Genomic DNA, 16,244 nt, shown 5'->3' with positions numbered 1-16,244 from the left:
CCATGTAGTAGGAATTCTGTTCGAGTCTGCAGGGTATGGATAATTCACTACTGGCACAGCAATATATATATGTACAAAATAGACAAACGCACGCTCACAACAAACCATTTAACACCCTACAAGCATCAGAGCAAGTTAACAATGCAAGAACCATGCATATATGTGACAAAACATTCGACCGAGTGATACAACGTGTACGTGTATATGTATATGCATCGAAAAACAGTGAGCACAAAGATCCAAAAGTCACAAGTCTTGTCGTCATAATGCATGTCAAAAGATGAGATGATGATGTGAGTCGTCGCAGGGGTCGTCAAAAGTAAGTGGTTGGAACATGACAAGGGAATAAAAGAAAATGAAAAGAAACGACGCTGGAAAACAACGCAGCGCTAGAAAACGCTGTAAACGATGCTGAAAACCGATGCCGAAGACAACGAAACGCCAACGACAAAAAAAAGACAGAAAAGAAAAAGGAATACCCTCAAATGAAACTCTTCCTCTTCTTCTTCTTCTCCTCCTTCTTCGACAAAACCTCAACCTGCGGCTCATCCACACTCTCCCTCGCACTTCCACTAGCAGGAGGCGTAGACGCACTCCCACCCGCACCACTCCCACTCCCACCACTTCCACTAGACACCGCGTCCCGCAAGCTCGTATCCCGCCTCAACACACCAGGCAACTTTGGCGCTTTCCCGCTCAAGCTGATCTTCCTCGCAAGCCTCTGGATATTATGCGTCGAAAGCGCCCGTCTCGGTTCAGGAGAGGCCGCACGCGGAGGCGTAGCCGTCCTCGGATCAAACGTCACGCTCGCACCTTGGATATGCGCGCTTGCACTGTGGACATGCCCACTCGCACCCTGCATATGCGCAGGTATCGCAGAGCGCTCTGGGTGGCTCTGGATCGAGCGCGAGTCGGAATTGGATGCAGTCGTCGGGAATGCTTGTGGGGCGTCGTAAGACATGGGGAACGAAATGGGCGATGAGGCACTTGTGGGTATGTCGGGTTTAGAGGGGAGAGGCGCTGCGATTACTTGAGGGGAGTCGATGGCAACTGCTGTGCTCCGCGTGTCGGACTCGGGGATATCTACGACAGGTGCGTCGTCGTCGACATCGTATCCAGCTGTGCCTTTAGGATCCTCAGATGCGCTGATCTGGTCTGCCCACATGGATGCAAAGAGGGCGTTGAGTTCAAGAAGCTCCCTATGTGAGCCCTGTTCAACGATCCGTCCGTCCTTGAGAACCATAATCCTTTACAAAAAAAAACAATTAAATCAGCACCGCGTCAGGGGGAAGAAAAAAAACACCCACAAATCAGCCCCCCGAATCGTACTCAACCGATGTGCAATACTCAAACAGCTCCTCCCATCAACAAGCCTCCCAAGCGCACCCTCCATCACGCCCCTCTCTGTAGCACTATCCAAAGCACTAGTCGCCTCATCCAACAACAACACCCGTGGGTTCTTCACCATAGTCCTAGCAATAGCCACTCGCTGCTTCTCCCCCCCACTCAGCCTAACACCCCTCTCCCCAACCTTCGTCTCATACCCCTCAGGGAAACTCATAATCCGATCATGCATCTGCGCAGCTTGTGCGCTAGCCACGATCGTGCTCTCAGGCGGAGGCGTGCTAGACGGCTGGCCATACGCGATGTTGTACCCGATGCTTGCGTTGAAGAGCACGGGGTCTTGAGGGACGACGCCGATTGCGCGGCGCAGGCTGGAGAGTGTCACTGTGCGGATGTCTTGGCCGTCGATGAGGATACGGCCTTGGCCGGGTTGGAGGTCGTAGAAGCGGTAGAGGAGGCGGAGGAGTGTGCTTTTGCCTGCGCCGGACTCGCCGACGAGCGCGACGCGCCCGCCACGGGGGACTTTGAAGGAGATGTTGTGCAGCGCGGAGGTTTGGTCGTCGTAGGAGAAGGAGACGTTGTCTGGGGGATGGTTAGTGTGAGAGAGGGAGGTGGGAGAGAGGGGTACTTACCAAATTCGACTTCACCGTTTGTGACTACTAGTTCCTTGGCGTCAGGTGCATCGACCACTTCAGTCGGCTCGTTGAGGAGGTGGAGGAGTTTCTCGGTGTCGACGAGGCTTTGGTTGATCGCGCGGTATACGCCGCCCAGGTTCGAAAGGGGGAAGTAGAGCTAGGATCACTCGTCAGTTCTCTGCCGTAGGAGGGACACAAGAGGATACCCACCTGTGCATAATACGTGATGAATACAACAAAGTCGCTGGTATCGCTCTGACCCTTTGTGATGCGCGATGCGACGATCAACGAACCGATCAGGAGACCGGTGGTGATGATGAGCGTCTGCACGAGGTTCAAGAGGTTAAGAGAAACTACAAGTGTGATCAGCACGTGAAGAGATAGAAGAACACAACACTCACGAACAACCCTCCTCTCCAAAGTCTGATACTCCCCAATCGCCTCCGTATACCTCTGCGCCTCATACTCCTCCCCACCGAAATACTTGACGGTCTCGTAATTAAGCAGACAATCCGTATGGATCCCACGCGTAACCTGCGCCCATCAATACCAACCCCAAAAAGCGGCACAAAAAAGACTCACCACATCCCGCTCATTCATCTGCCTCCGTATCCTAGTCCTATACCTCGTCAACAACACACTCGCCCAAATATAAGATACCATCACAACGCCAACCACCGCGCCCAACGCCGGCTCAAACCTCACCACAAACACCACAAGCGCCACGACCACGTCCACGAGTGCAGGCACCACCGTGAACCCGATAAGCTCTCCAACGCGGTTGACCGCACTTCCCCTGTCGAGAATGCGGAGTAACTCGCCGGTCTTGCGTTTTGTGTGCCAGCTGAGGGAGAGCGCAAGGATGTGGTTGAAGGAGAGCATTGACATGCTGCGGTCAGAGTATTGCATGAGGGGGATCCAGAGTGCGTCGCGGATGGCTGCGAGACCGCCTGAGGAGGCGAGGAAACGGAGGACGACGTAGGTGATGAGGTATGGCCATGGACTAGCGCCGAATAAGGGCAAGGGGGTTTTGCCGGGTGTGTCGAAGGTGGTGATGAGGGCGCCGAGTGTGAGAGGGAGCAATGCGTTCACGATGCGTCCAAGGATGAGGATGAGGAAACAGATGAACTGGAAAGGGAATAATTAGTGGTTAATTAGATGGGTTAGTGTGGTGTACGTACTGCGATGAATTGCAGCTTTGGATAGTGGGAGGGCCAGAGATGGGGCGTGAGGCGGGATATGCGGGTGAAGAGTTCGCGCCATGAAGGATCGACGGCTACTTCGCGGGGGGTTGTCTGTGGATGAGATGAGTTGTGTATAGGATGAGTGAGAGCGCAACTGACCTTGCTTGGCTCCCGAACGCCTGGAATTGGTGATGCGCAGCGGGTGGTGGGGCCGCTTCTGGACACAAAAGTGCCGTATTTGGCGGTGCTACTGGGGCCGTCAGGGTCCGCGTCTTCTGGTTGCAACAGCAACGAGTCGTGTGGGACATGTTGTGACATGAGGGGAGCGGTCTCGTTGGCTTCTTCTGTGTAACCATTTGATTGAGCTGAAAGGTAAACGACGCGAGGGAAGAAGAGTGCAACGAGGAGAGGGACGAGTGCAAGTACGCGCGCGAGGGGTAGGACACCGTGCAAAAGATTCGGGACGCACGACCGGAGCGGTGAGGTACAAATATGATGGGGGTCTGACAAAAAAGGGTTAGATTGATATGATGAGGTAAATGAATTGAATTAATAGAAGCGAAGAACGGACCTGTTCCCTTCAAGGACAGGACGGCCTGAAGGATGTCGAGTGCGAGTGCGAATGCTATTGCGACCTTGACGCGTCTGCGATTCCATATCTCGACGTCGTTTGCGTCTTTCCATGCGCCAAGTGCTGCCAAACCGGCATACGCTAGCAAACCCAAAAGACTTGCGATCTCTATACCAGTGGCTTTAGGCCAAAGTTTATTGAGGACAGCATAGGCAACGTATGCGAGGCCATCTGCAAGGAAAGTGAATGCACTAAGAGTGAGGAGGGCTAAGATGAGAGTTCTCCGTGGAATGCGAGATGTGACGACGACGGGAGTTATTGGACTGGGAGATGGCGGAGACAGGCGCTTAGTTGAGATGAGGGAGAGAGTGGCTAAGAGGACAACGGAAGGAGACGCGACTCGGACAGCGATGAGAAGGGCAGCGGCGACGACGACTGGGGGCATGGTCGTCGTGGGCTACACTTGGAGGCTAAGATACAAAAGAGAGGCCTGCCGAGGAAGCGTTACCGATTATTTTTTTTTGATGAGGAGTCGGCTTTTGATATAAGCTAGTGGCTGTGTAACCTCTGTGAAGTCACAACATGAGGCACACGCGAACACGGAGGCACGTCAACCAAACTCACTCACTAGTAAACGATTGGCGCAAAGTTGGTAAGTTTAACTGATTAACGACCAAAAGTCGGGCGATGACTTATACCAGCGCTGCACACGAATTAAAACCCGGGCATAGAACTCGGCCAAATAATTCGAATTATCGAGCCATACACGTGGCAAACCTTTATCGATGAGCCTCGTCGTTTCAGCGTGGTTCTTTTGATAAGCGTGAAATGACTGCGCAACTACTGCGACGGTTGTGCGACGGTACATATAGTACGTCTCATCCACTCGGATCATAACAACCCTCCTCATGGTCACATCGTGGTCCAGCCCTTCAAAGTCATCTTTCGTCGTTTTGCCATGTTTCGAAAGGTACAATCAATTTCTCTCCGTTCTCTATCACTCGTCTTCCGATAACGTTCACAACACAGGGCTTGGCGACAGCGCGCGAATGTCGGGCCCACAGTTCTTCCCCGAGGTCGCTGTCTACTCGAGTCCAGGGATCCCTACTATGTAAAGGGAGCCCCTACTACGTCACTCCACTGATGCTGTAAGTCTTGCTCAATCTGGTACAACCCAACCCGAATTCACTGCCAACGGCCCAACGGGTCCAAGTATATATAACTATGATCTACTCACGCCTAATATCCATCCTCTTCGCTATCCTCTTCGCTCGAGCATACTACCGCTCATCCCCCACCCACCCATTCCCCGGCATTCAAACATATCGCGTTTCGAAATACTTCTTCGTGCTGACATTTCATCATACGTTCGCGCGTCACTCACGTACATCCATCCCGCTTCAATCACCGATTCACGTTACCCCCTATGCCACCAATCTCGGATCACGTTAACCTTGATCCTGATTGACGTTCCGCGGGTACCCCCAATGCCAATCTACGCCACCCCCCTCGAGGGACCAGGACCCGATCCTCCACATTTATCTACTTGTGCCAGATCGACCCTCCACATCCCCACGCACCCCATCCCTGACTTGCGTCTCTCGTCCCCATCGCTCAAGGCCTCACCTCCCGTTCATCGCCGCGTGCCTGTACCTGCTCACACGTACGACTTCCATGCAGGAATCGAACAAAAGAAATCCCATAAATCCCGACTCCTCGGTCATGATCTACCTCGGGCTCATCTCCCATGCCCGGGTTCACTTCTCCATCGGATCGGATCAAGTGTACGCCGGACGGATGACATCACAAAAGTTAGTCTGACTCAATCTTGCTTATCAGGACGGGGCCGGTCGCTCCGCGCCCATACATGTATGGTGTTGAACCAAGTCAGTCAGAGCACTCGTGCGGGCGTCAGTTGCGGGAAACTCGGTAAGTATACATATTCTTTGGTTTCTGACAAGTATGAACCTGCAGGATACGATACGGACCGACGCGCGATGTATCAGTAGCCTTTGCCTATGGATCATACACTATTCACAAGACGATAAACCGATTTCAACGAAAGTTTGTTCGGGTGCACTGATCGGGGCAAGACCTTCTTGCCAAAGCGCCCACCGCCCTCCCACGATGTAAGCTAACACCAACCTTAACTTTCACACTTACTGCATCTTAGGGCCTTAGCTTACCTTCCGCATCAAAGAGGAACTTTATAATGCTCGGACCACCCCATTCCATTCTGAATAACGTATACACTACACCCAATTTTGGGCGTTCGTTGGACCCTTCAAGTCCCCCCGCTGTCTTTCCTAGAACTACATAGTGCGACGACGCACCGACTTGAGTTTATGACACCTCACCTTTTATCGAACATCAACGTATTTCCAGCAAGACGAAACGAACACGCACGTCATCGCTACGATTGGACTATTATCTCCTACCTATACAAAGAGTCTGGATAGGAGATCATACTCCAATGTGTGGAGAGATAGTCAAGTGCGTGTTCAGATGGTCCACCATTACGCGCGGATAGTCCACCATCATGCACAGATAGTCCAATTCCAGCCAACTTTTGATCGATCCATCCCCCAACTCGAACCGCCTAGCTTGCAAGAATCTTGAATCGTTCATTCATCGGTGATCATATTTCATGTCTTATATTTTATATTTGATCTTGACTCTAATATGATGTCCTTCAGGTGCGTGGTACGTTGGCATCGCTGGGAGCTATCCACACTCACAAATTGATCTTGATCTGGAAGTAACATATGCGTCAGTGAAGTGGGAGCGGGGAGCAGGAGTGGGGAGTACATTATAGAAGCAGATGGGACAGTGGTAAGTACTAGCGATCATCAGGTTTATACGACACGACGATCATGATCAGTTACAGGAGAGGAGAAGAGAGATCTCCGCAGAATTTAAGACCGATCGCATGGCTGAGGACTGTCGCGGGCTACTCTGGCATCTGGATCTCTCGTTGGTATATGAAAACCTAGCTTCCAGCGAAGTGACTACTTACTCGAGATTACAAGATATTTTTGACTTGATTTGACTTGGCTCGGACGACCTTCAAGTGAGTAGTACGTTGAACATGATATCGCTAGAAGCTATTCTAGACTTGTCGGTACTTACATCTCGATGCTACACGCAACTTCCAGATCCAAGTCCAGATTGTCATTATCGAATGCCTGGTGAAGCTGAAGCCACTCGATCTCGTTTCTCAATATCAATGCCAGTACCAGTTCACCCAGTGATTGAGTGACTTGTAGCACTAGCATTTGTTGTCGACTGGAAATATCAGTGTGAGTTGTCACGAATTAATTGTCATGATCCGATTTACCTTGCCTTGTCTTGGTCCCTAGACCTTCCTCCTAGCCGAGCTGCAAGAACAAGAACAATTTGCTACATAGGTAAACTCTTGTGCACGCAGGGTATCTGTCATATCAATATGCTGCGCTTCCATCGTTGCTGCACCCCCCTGTGACTTGAATCGCCTCGCTTTCTGAACGGGATTCCCCGCATATTCCCCTTCTGCATCTCTGGACTGACGAGTACTTGGGATGAGTATTTGGAACTCGAAGTTGGCTGCCTTTGATCAGTCGTACAGGTACAGGTGTTGCAGTTTCAATTTATTCATTGCGCACGTGAAGTTCAAGTTAACTTTTGCATGCTTATCTCACAGGCCTTCAAAGCCTTGGGTCCGTTCGGCGCTTGACGTCTACACTGGAATGAAAAAATGTAATCAAGACGTCGACTTGTGACCCTGCGAGGAACGTGGTATACTGGCCCTTGTCGGCAATCAGATGAACTCAGTCAAGGTCTAGTCATCACTCGTCGGACGTCGCACTAAACTTATCTGTCACAATTGTGCTGCGAAGTGTCACCTGAGAGTGAGAGAAATTGTGTAGAATGCACAAGAGTCACCTCCTCCCAGAATCGGATGATCTGTTAACCCTTTGGGTCGTGAAAACAGCGCTCGTCTCCATTACTATCATAGTATGATGGATAAGTAACCACTGGAGCCTGGTACAAGCTTCGCCGTGTTGAACGGGCTCAATGGAGCATTTAGAACTGATCATCACCTACAAATATATAGTCCCTCACAGAACGAGAGACGGGTAAGTGGTCGATCAATTTCTTTTCATAGATTGGATGCTGTGCGCTGTGACTCTGGACGAGTCATTGTTATTTAATACAATAATCCCGCGTAAAATCTTACCAGCTATGAATCAATACATGCGGGACTCGGAGCAAATGTTCACGTTGGTACCGCTGGAATCAAAGGACTGCGTATGCTGGATCCAACATTCCGGATACTGGCACAGCCGCATGATCGCCGGTACAAAGCGCTCGGGAGGGGCATGTACAGGTGGCCACGCGGATAAGCCCGCAGCATATGAATCGAGAATCAAATCATGCCCCAGCCCATCCGGTGCTTGCCGACCTGGCGCAAATGAATTTCCCCCTGATTTGAACGACGGAAGGTTTTAATTGGCTGGCTATACTGCAGATTGTAACAAACTTAACTCTGATCTACTCTGATCATGACGATTCAGCGCATGCCACCCACTTACCACGTCGTTGGCTTTGATGCGAGCGCCATGGGTGGCAGGTTGACAGGCCGCGCGCTCGCTGGCCAGACCAATTGTATGTTTGTCCCGTTCCTTTCCAAACAAAAAAAGCCTGAGAGCCATGTGCGGATGTCACGGTGTCAATTTTAGTTTGATCTATTCTTTGGCAGGTGGGTTCAGCCGAAAGCTACTGGAGAATGACATTATACTACCGTTCGGCGGATGTTGTGACAATGTTTAAATTTGACGGTTCCACATCAGCCGAGTGCATGAGGTCTTTCTACCTTTGGCAGCTGCGTCCCGAGTGCGCTTGGACATTCAGTCACCTCTTCAACTGCTAGAATCACGCAATACCAAAAGGTCAAGATCAGGAAATGCCGGATCCCACGAGCGATTTCAAGTTTTTGAATGAGAGCGCTGTCAGACGGGCACGTACTTGTGAAAATTTCGGCGCTAATAACAACTGCTGTGGTGTGGACGTCTACATTGTGAATCTGGTCGGTTGCTCCAGCATCCGTGTTCGCAACAAGGCGTAACCAAAGGGCGGTTCACGAATACGAAATTGCAAGCAGGTGAATTGTGAAGTGACAATTTTCTCACCTAGTGTGGCCGGACCATGCAGAACCCGGCAGGCACAAGGTGGTGCGGTAGATGCCGTGGACGCACAGAGGGAAGGGCCTCCTGGGACCTGCAACCATCGGCGAAAAAGGCGTAACTGACCAATGGCTGTGAGTAATATACCGACCCCGAAACAAAACAAGCGCAGACCAAGAGAACATAGAGAACCTGAGCTAAAAAGAATATTGAGGAAGGGCGCAGCTCCTATGTCAATCTGAAACAGAACAGGTGACTGATAGTGATGTTGTTGCAACAGTTCTTTGGATCCCAGTCATCTAGCGAGATGATGCGGGAAATAAGCCGTGCGCGAACGGCGGGAGAAGAGTGCTAGGATGGAGATGAAAGTCGACGAATAACGTTGTTTTGAAATTGAACTCACCCTCAATTTTTTGTTTGACTCTCAGGTACTGAGCGAATTCGGAACGTGCGTCCACGAGACCTTGTGCCCCTGCCCCATCACTGATGGATCCGGGCCGAAAAATACTCGTTGCACATACCCGCACCTACCAATTCGTTGATAACAGTCTGCCAAGTCCTCTTCAACGCCGCGGAAATCCTTCTGGCTCGGAAAATGCCGAGCGTCGAGGACCTTCAAAGGTGCGTGAGCAGCTCTTCGCGACGTCGTCTGTCAGGTTCGCGTCTTGTGTTGCTAAAGCGAGCCTGATAGACTGTGAGAGATGTGTAGCCCGTCAAGCTTGTCATTACCGGCATGGAGAAGCGCGTCTGATAAGAGACGATGGCAGTCTCCGTTTCATACTTGATAAGCCTAGCTCCTTTTGTTCGTGTTGATGGATTTGTGAAATAGGACTCTAGGACAATTTGTTTGACCTTGTAACTGACTGAGTGGTTGAATGTTTTAAAGTCTATGTATCGTGAGAGAAAACATATACTTACCGCTCGCTTAGTACAATTGAAAACGACTCTTTGTGGTGTTCTTAATTAGGTGGCGGAGGTAGCTCGATCAAATGGTCGCTTAAAAAGGAAATCAGTCTAGAGTGCAGTGTTAGAGTTCAGACCGGAGTTTGAAATAAAGGGGCTCGAATATAAGGGCCGATCGTCGATAAATTCCTTTCGTTCAAACTCTCTTTCGAACCTCCACGTCCCGTTGCTCTGTGTCTTGGTCTCCGTTTCGTTCAGGTCTCGTGTAACAGTTTCAAGACTCTATTGTATTACCAGTGATCCCCCTCACTATGTCTTCGCCTTCACAATCAAGTGCAAAAATCTACGTTGGGTCAGTCTATATTGTCTGACTTGATTTACCAGCGCTTCTCCCGTCTCGCGGCGGAGGGGAGCGAAACTGATTCGTTTACTTTCTTGTTTTCTCCATGTAGAAATTTGAGTTGGAACACCACTGATGACACGTTGCGCAATGTCAGTTATATACGATTGTGACTGGCGGGGCATGTTGATTTGGGCTGCTTCGCTATGTCATCTTCGTCTGAAATTGTTTCGAGATGCATGTTCTTACGCGTTTTCGGTCTTGGGACCATTGCACAATATAGGCTTTCGGCAATTATGGACCAGTGCTTGATGTGCGCGAGTTATCTTGCCGAGTTTATCTTTTTGAGTTGATCCAACGTTCAGTCTATCGTCATGCGTGACCGCGACACCGGTCGTTCGCGGGGTTTTGGCTTTGTCACCTACGGGACGACTGAGGAAGCAAACCATGCTATTGCCAACATGAATGAGCAGGAGCTTGACGGCAGGAGGATAAAAGTAAATCTCGCTAATCCCCGCAGCTCCGGAGCTGGAGGCAGCGGTGGTGCAGGATTTGGAGGAGGCTACAGCGGTGGTGGCGGCTATTCTGGTTTGTAGACTTTGCCGCAGACCTAACAAGCGTGCTGAACACGTTTTCAGGTGGTGGTGGTGCTGGATACGGTCAGCAACCTAGCTACGGAGGTCAAGGCGGGTTTGCTGGAGGCCAGCCAGGCTATGGTCAAGGTGGTTATGGCGGCTACCAAGGTGGGCACTATTTCACATTTTTCTTTCCGTTCTTAACATAGCCTTTAAGGCGGAGGCTATGGAGGCGGGTTTGCTCCGACTGGCTACGGTGGACAGCAAGGTTATGGTCAGCAAGGTGGAAATGGCAATCCAGGTAGTTATGGCCGCGGTTATTGATCAAATATTGATCATCTCTGGCACGTACATTCCCTTCCTAGTTATCGAAAATAAGCTGAGGCCATGCGCTACCAGCTCTTCACATATCATCCCTCGGACATCGATATCATATCATGCGTTTCATGCTCGTTTGACTCTTCCATATCTAAACTCTACTTCCACACACCGAGTGTGTTTCTTCTCAATCTCATTTTTAGTCTGAATTCTACCATGATTCAGCTTGTACTTGTATGTTCAGATATATCCATTTCTATGTCCTCGTCTTCGCGATCGTGAAGCACCACCACCCATTGTAGTGCATTTCCAGATATAGAAGGAACGACTGTCTTCCTTCTTTGGTCTGCCTACGGCTGACTAGTTTCATGCATTTGGGAGCGGATAGCGCTTTGTAGCGTATGGCCGACAACTAACGATACCGATGTTATTAAGACATCTCAACCCTAACCTTGCAGCAGATGACGTTCGTGCCCCGTTTTTCTAGACGTACTCTACAATGATGAGTTACTTAGTATGTAGGTAAATAACCAGCAATTGAAACAAACATGCAAACTAAATACGAACCCTCATCTGCTCAAACATACTGTATGTAGTATAACACTCAAGCAGAGCGTGTCATATTTGACCAGGATTAAAACAAACGAGCAAATATAGCTCCATATTACGACCCCTCCCATGCTCCACCACCCACCTCAACAAAAATACTGAGGCAGGCAAAGAGACCCCTACGAGTCTAAATTAGTCTGAAGAACGCGGTTATCCTCAGAACTTAGTGCCCCTTCATGTTACCTCCCCCACCCTCGAGCCATGGAGCGAGAAGCGCAGATAACTCTGCGTGTCTTCCTTCGTCACATCCAACGACTCCACCTTCGCTTCTCCCTCATGCCAAGGGTTCAACCCCCCTCGCAACGTCACTGAAATGTGTTTCACTTCCACCACAGGCACCTGTACGGTCGACGCGATTTTCAGGGCCGTGTCGGTGCGGTAGAAGACTAGAACAGCCAGTGCCGCAAGAGAGATGCAGGCCAGCATGAACCAAAAACCAGCAGACTGGCCTCGATAATCCGCAAGGCCCCCATGTCTCTCTTGCACACTCGCCTGAATAGAACCGACGGCAGCCAACCCAACAGCCGAACCAAGTTGCAGTCCGCAGTTGAACATGGCGCCGACGGTGCCTGCCATGGAGGGAGGCGTAGCTCGGAAAATAGCAATGCTGTGGAAGCTGATATAAAACGCGTGTTCTGGGGATAAGATGGATACGCACTTTGCAGAAATGTTGGTTAACATTGCACCTGCAGAACCAATGATGAAGCCGGGGAATACAAGCGACCAGTACTTGTCGGGTCCGTCGGCAAAGGCGAATAAGACGAGTGCCGCCATCATCATTAGTGCGCCGAAAAGTATCACCCACTTTGCACTCAGACTCCTGAGCCACGTCACTCTATAGGCGAAAGTGAAGATGAAGGCGGTGATACCTATTGGAAGCCTGAAAGAACGAGAACATTAGCGTCGTGAGATCACTACACTGCGTTAGGCACCGGCCTTTGCTCACATGTGGACAGCAGAGGACATGGCGCTCCATTGGTAAACATCTTGCCACAGCAGCACATACGTGGTGAAGATGTTTGCCCACCAGAAATATGGCAGAAGAGCCGTTCCGAAAAGAACAGAGAAATTCGGAATGAACCATGTGGAAGACGGTCTGTTAATCTGTCTAAGCCAGGGAAACTTTGAACAATCGAGAAAACATACACGGCGGCGCATCCAACCGGCTGGAGGGCCTCCCAGTAAAAGAATACAGCAGTCGTAGCGATGGAGACGACCAAAGGTACTAGTGTCATGGCTGATCCCCAACCCGCAATGGAGCCTGATGTCACAGCAAATATAAAGAGTATAACGGCAGCTAACCATGTGTTCAGCATGGTGTAAATAGACGAGTTAAAATTGGAACTGACCAGTGAGAAGTGATATTCCGGTGACATCAAGACTCTTGAATTTGATGAAACCGCTCTTTCGGACCGCAGATTGCTTCTGCTGAGGAATAAGAAACGCAGCAACGAACGTGGTTGGTATGATCACTGCAGACACAAACCAAAATACCCAGCTCCAGCTGGTATATTCGACGAAAAGGGCACCAGTGATTAGACCCAGCACTAAAATATTCAGCGTGAATATCTAGATCGCATTGCGTGGCAGAGGTCACTCACCGATGCCAATGGCTCCCCAAGCTCCTAAGGCTGCAATAGCTATTGCTTGATGCTTGGGCTCTGGGAAGAGTCCAATGAGCAGTGCTAGAGCCGACGGTACGGTGAGCGATGCGGCTGCAATGATCAAATGAGCATTCAAATTAATGTCTGCAGCGAAGGAACGCAACCAATTCCACTAAGGGCTCTAAGTGCAAGGAATAAGATACCATCGGAGACAAAACCGAGGCCGATACAGATTACCCCAAGGATGAATTTTCCGGCTAGGAAGGTGTATTCTTCATAAAAAGTTAATTCGACGCTCGCAAAGACAGCCTCGGTCAAACTAACTAGGATTGTAGATATCGCTAATTTTTCCGCTCTGCAAATGTGTGTGTGGTAAAATACTTTCGTCGACTGATCGACAAAGGTAGGACTCACCATGAGGAGAAAGGATGCAAAAGTCAGCTGGTATGCACTGATGATCCAAACGGACTGGCTTTGGGTGAAGTCAAACTTCCGGACAAGAGTGGGGATAGCGGAGAACAATGCTGAGTTGGTAGTTGTATATAGAAACTGCGTGATGCAGAAGATCAAAAGCAGAGTATATCTATGTACGTTAGAAAGAGTGGGGCGCCGATCGAGATGTTCGACATCCAGATCAGAGGATGTGGGTGACTCGCTAGATGAGCCCATCCAGAGCTTCTATGTATTCAGAGAAGTAGTGAATGATTTATAAAAAGAAGGAGTGGGACAGCCAGGTGAGGAGCAACTGGGCAGTACCCTATACCATGTTCGCCTCTTTTTATATCAAGTAGCCGTCCGTGAGAGCGGCATAATACTTTACTCAGTAGGCGCTGAACTGCCTTGGAGTTTCCGCAAAGTTGCCCTGGTTCTGCCACATTGGAGCTGCTATGTCGGGAAGCTTCAAGGTATTCCGTGACGCTAAGTTGCGGTGGGGACGATCTCCGCTGACTTTGTTCGATGAGCGTTCTCATGAAATTTTATGATATAAATCGCCTTGTTGCACTTGATCGACCAGAGATAGCAGCTTGATAATTTGTCCTGTAGGATTTGTGATTAGATACGGTCAACTTGAAATCGGCCAACAAGTAAGTAACAGACGGCGACCACAGCCGCCCCGGCGGGCTGCGGCTGTCGCACTGATGTGGCCACGTCGACGCTGTTGTTCAATTTACCCTGCGGCTAGACGCTGAGTAGACCTTTGAAGCTATGAACACTAAGCACTTGGCAGAATGACCAGTCTTGCCACTGCAGTGTAGCCTGTAGTCCATAATTTGAATGTCCGAATACTATATTGTGTAATCAATGGGCCACACTTTCTCCACCGGCAAGTTCCTCATACGAAGGGGTCGACCTTTTTTGGTCCCACGTGACCAAAAAATGGTCCGACACGTGAAGACCATTTACAGGACCAACCGTAAGTCACGTGACACGTTGAAAAAAGCATAGGAGGGAAGAAAACACTGGCTATCGTGCGGGGAGGGGAAGGAAAATGATGCGGGTGAGGGGCGAGGGGTTGATGGAAGCAAGGAGAAAGTAGTGTAGCACACAGAAAATGAATCAATTAAAAGTAGCGAGGCAGGTGCAAATACTAAGAAAGTGATGTGAATGTTTGAAGGAACGAGAAGGAAAACAGAGCTAGAAAAAAAACTATGGGGTCCAGTGCTCCTGAAGATACTCGACGCGAAGGTGCTTGACACCACCATGCACGGTCAGCAGCATCAGGAAAAAGGGAATTTTTCTTAACAACACTTATGGTGACTTGAAGGTGATTCTAAGTAAGATTCAGTAGAATTCTGCTAAGTACGTCATTGCTTAAAACAAGTAGGGTCTTCCGATGAATATGACTTATTGTTACACTTATCAGCGCTTGACATAAGTACACAGTTAAGCAATGACATTAAGTGTGACTCATCATGTCAGATTCTCTCAAAGACACATTGTAAGCTAAATCAAAATAAGCAGACCAGAAGTAGAGGGATTCAGCTCTAAGCAGCCACATAGGTCCAAGTATATATTTATATTTTGTCTTTAAGGCTCCCAAGGTTACAAAATCAACGGTAAGTGTAGAATTCAGACAATAAAGCGGTGAGAATCATGTGTATTCATACCATGCAAAAAACATCCAAGCATATCTTTCAAGTTAAGACTCCCAAGTTCTACACAGTTGATAGGTAAGTGAACAATTCAAGCACTCACAAAACTGTTCAAGTCGGATGTATACCATTAAGATCGTGATCAAGACAAAGCGGTCAGGAAAAGCATCAATTCAAGTGGTGACTAAGACAAAATGCGAATGAAGACGGCCAAGCGAAGGAAATAAGCGTGATCATAAGAACTGCCAGAGTTGAATCAGGTCAGTAAGTGAATACAGCGCTGGCAAGCAAACCACCGGCAGAATGACAAGAACAAATGTTACTACTCCACGTCAGAGCCATCCGAGTCTTCGGACCCAGACTCGGACTCCGAGATGTCCACGAGCTGGGCGCGTTCGTCGAAGTCTTCATCATCCACAGCGTCATCGACGGCTCTATCGTTGCCAGAACGATGGCTCTTCTTGGAAAATTCCTTCGCAGAAGTGATGATGGCTTGGAACTTCTCCTCTCGGAGGCTTTTCACGATCGACTTCACATATGAGCGCGTGGAAGAACCCCAGGTGACGTCATTGAAGCCCGTTTGGCGATTGGAGACTTTGCCGGTTGAGTGATTGAGCGTCTTCGGCAAGGGTATAGATTTGCCCTTGGCAGCGAGAACCATTTCGATGGTTATGGTACGAGTAGCGATAAGCGTCAATGCTCGTTCAACCTAGTAGTAGCAATGAGTGATCAGCGAGGTGTGATTAGAAAATAAAATAAAAATATATTACCGCAGCACATGACAGTGCTAGACCCCCAGCAGGATTCAAGTCTTCTTCCGGCTTGTCTAGTAGTCCATGTATCTTGCGAGCGCCGTTGATAGCAGTGAAGTGGGCGCCAAATGTTTGCACCACGAAGGCACCTTGA

At 49.5% G+C, this 16,244-nt stretch overlaps 5 protein-coding genes across 5 annotated transcripts; 2 read left to right on the top strand and 3 right to left on the bottom strand.

Moving 5' to 3' along the window:
- Positions 1 to 135: 135 nt before the first annotated feature.
- Positions 136 to 4,300, bottom strand: DEU56DRAFT_823368 (uncharacterized protein). The gene is made up of 9 exons (XM_041354201.1): positions 3,735 to 4,300; positions 3,323 to 3,666; positions 3,161 to 3,274; positions 2,562 to 3,107; positions 2,381 to 2,513; positions 2,190 to 2,332; positions 1,977 to 2,136; positions 1,308 to 1,926; positions 136 to 1,247 (listed from the first exon to the last, which is right to left on the bottom strand). The coding sequence occupies exons 1-9, from the start codon at positions 4,177 to 4,179 to the stop codon at positions 482 to 484; spliced, it is 3,270 nt and encodes a 1,089-aa protein (XP_041204779.1). The 5' UTR covers positions 4,180 to 4,300; the 3' UTR covers positions 136 to 481.
- Positions 4,301 to 4,313: 13 nt separating this feature from the next.
- On the top strand, positions 4,314 to 6,012 carry DEU56DRAFT_559178 (uncharacterized protein). The gene is made up of 7 exons (XM_041346806.1): positions 4,314 to 4,386; positions 4,436 to 4,605; positions 4,663 to 4,882; positions 4,948 to 5,518; positions 5,574 to 5,663; positions 5,741 to 5,863; positions 5,916 to 6,012. The coding sequence occupies exons 2-5, from the start codon at positions 4,563 to 4,565 to the stop codon at positions 5,613 to 5,615; spliced, it is 876 nt and encodes a 291-aa protein (XP_041204778.1). The 5' UTR covers positions 4,314 to 4,386; positions 4,436 to 4,562; the 3' UTR covers positions 5,616 to 5,663; positions 5,741 to 5,863; positions 5,916 to 6,012.
- Positions 6,013 to 10,004: 3,992 nt separating this feature from the next.
- DEU56DRAFT_823326 (uncharacterized protein) lies at positions 10,005 to 11,373 on the top strand. The gene is made up of 7 exons (XM_041354200.1): positions 10,005 to 10,151; positions 10,252 to 10,291; positions 10,423 to 10,452; positions 10,505 to 10,727; positions 10,778 to 10,882; positions 10,932 to 11,058; positions 11,114 to 11,373. Exons 1-6 carry the CDS (start codon positions 10,111 to 10,113, stop codon positions 11,036 to 11,038), a joined length of 546 nt encoding a protein of 181 aa, XP_041204777.1. The 5' UTR covers positions 10,005 to 10,110; the 3' UTR covers positions 11,039 to 11,058; positions 11,114 to 11,373.
- A 120-nt stretch (positions 11,374 to 11,493) lies between these two features.
- DEU56DRAFT_558976 (MFS general substrate transporter) lies at positions 11,494 to 14,169 on the bottom strand. The gene is made up of 9 exons (XM_041346805.1): positions 13,660 to 14,169; positions 13,570 to 13,600; positions 13,410 to 13,517; positions 13,243 to 13,356; positions 12,991 to 13,188; positions 12,788 to 12,938; positions 12,588 to 12,737; positions 12,300 to 12,521; positions 11,494 to 12,248 (listed from the first exon to the last, which is right to left on the bottom strand). The coding sequence occupies exons 1-9, from the start codon at positions 13,912 to 13,914 to the stop codon at positions 11,816 to 11,818; spliced, it is 1,662 nt and encodes a 553-aa protein (XP_041204776.1). The 5' UTR covers positions 13,915 to 14,169; the 3' UTR covers positions 11,494 to 11,815.
- A 1,491-nt stretch (positions 14,170 to 15,660) lies between these two features.
- DEU56DRAFT_759039 (uncharacterized protein) lies at positions 15,661 to 16,180 on the bottom strand (the record flags this gene model as incomplete). Its single annotated transcript, XM_041350285.1, has 2 exons — positions 15,661 to 16,047; positions 16,109 to 16,180. Coding segments are annotated over 2 exons (459 nt in total), but the record flags the coding sequence as incomplete, so codon positions are not given.
- Positions 16,181 to 16,244: the final 64 nt, after the last annotated feature.

This window comes from Suillus clintonianus (assembly GCF_016758775.1).
Source record: "Suillus clintonianus strain FC179 chromosome Unknown DEU56scaffold_82, whole genome shotgun sequence".
NCBI classification, from domain to species: domain Eukaryota; kingdom Fungi; phylum Basidiomycota; class Agaricomycetes; order Boletales; family Suillaceae; genus Suillus; species Suillus clintonianus.
Note: the sequence above shows the minus strand (reverse complement) of the source record. Positions and strands in the feature narration are given on the sequence as shown.

Bases quoted from the DNA above. Each gene is read 5' to 3' on its own strand.
- DEU56DRAFT_823368 (XM_041354201.1), bottom strand. From the start codon at position 4,179: ATGCCCCCAGTCGTCGTCGCCGCTGCCCTTCTCATCGCTGTCCGAGTC. The intron at 2,333-2,380 runs GTGAGTGTTGTG...TCACACTTGTAG, and splicing joins TTTGGAGAGGAGGGTTGTTC to TTTCTCTTAACCTCTTGAAC. The intron at 2,137-2,189 runs GTGGGTATCCTC...GAGTGATCCTAG, and splicing joins TCATCACGTATTATGCACAG to CTCTACTTCCCCCTTTCGAA.
- DEU56DRAFT_559178 (XM_041346806.1), top strand. From the start codon at position 4,563: ATGACTGCGCAACTACTGCGACGGTTGTGCGACGGTACATATA. The intron at 4,606-4,662 runs GTACGTCTCATC...ATCGTGGTCCAG, and splicing joins GTTGTGCGACGGTACATATA to CCCTTCAAAGTCATCTTTCG. The intron at 5,519-5,573 runs GTACGCCGGACG...CTTGCTTATCAG, and splicing joins TCCATCGGATCGGATCAAGT to GACGGGGCCGGTCGCTCCGC.
- DEU56DRAFT_823326 (XM_041354200.1), top strand. From the start codon at position 10,111: ATGTCTTCGCCTTCACAATCAAGTGCAAAAATCTACGTTGG. The intron at 10,453-10,504 runs GTGCGCGAGTTA...TCCAACGTTCAG, and splicing joins ATTATGGACCAGTGCTTGAT to TCTATCGTCATGCGTGACCG. The intron at 10,728-10,777 runs GTTTGTAGACTT...ACACGTTTTCAG, and splicing joins CGGTGGTGGCGGCTATTCTG to GTGGTGGTGGTGCTGGATAC.
- DEU56DRAFT_558976 (XM_041346805.1), bottom strand. From the start codon at position 13,914: ATGGGCTCATCTAGCGAGTCACCCACATCCTCTGATCTGGATGTCGAA. The intron at 13,357-13,409 runs GTTGCGTTCCTT...TGATCATTGCAG, and splicing joins TAGAGCCCTTAGTGGAATTG to CCGCATCGCTCACCGTACCG. The intron at 12,522-12,587 runs GTGAGCAAAGGC...TCGTTCTTTCAG, and splicing joins ATGTCCTCTGCTGTCCACAT to GCTTCCAATAGGTATCACCG.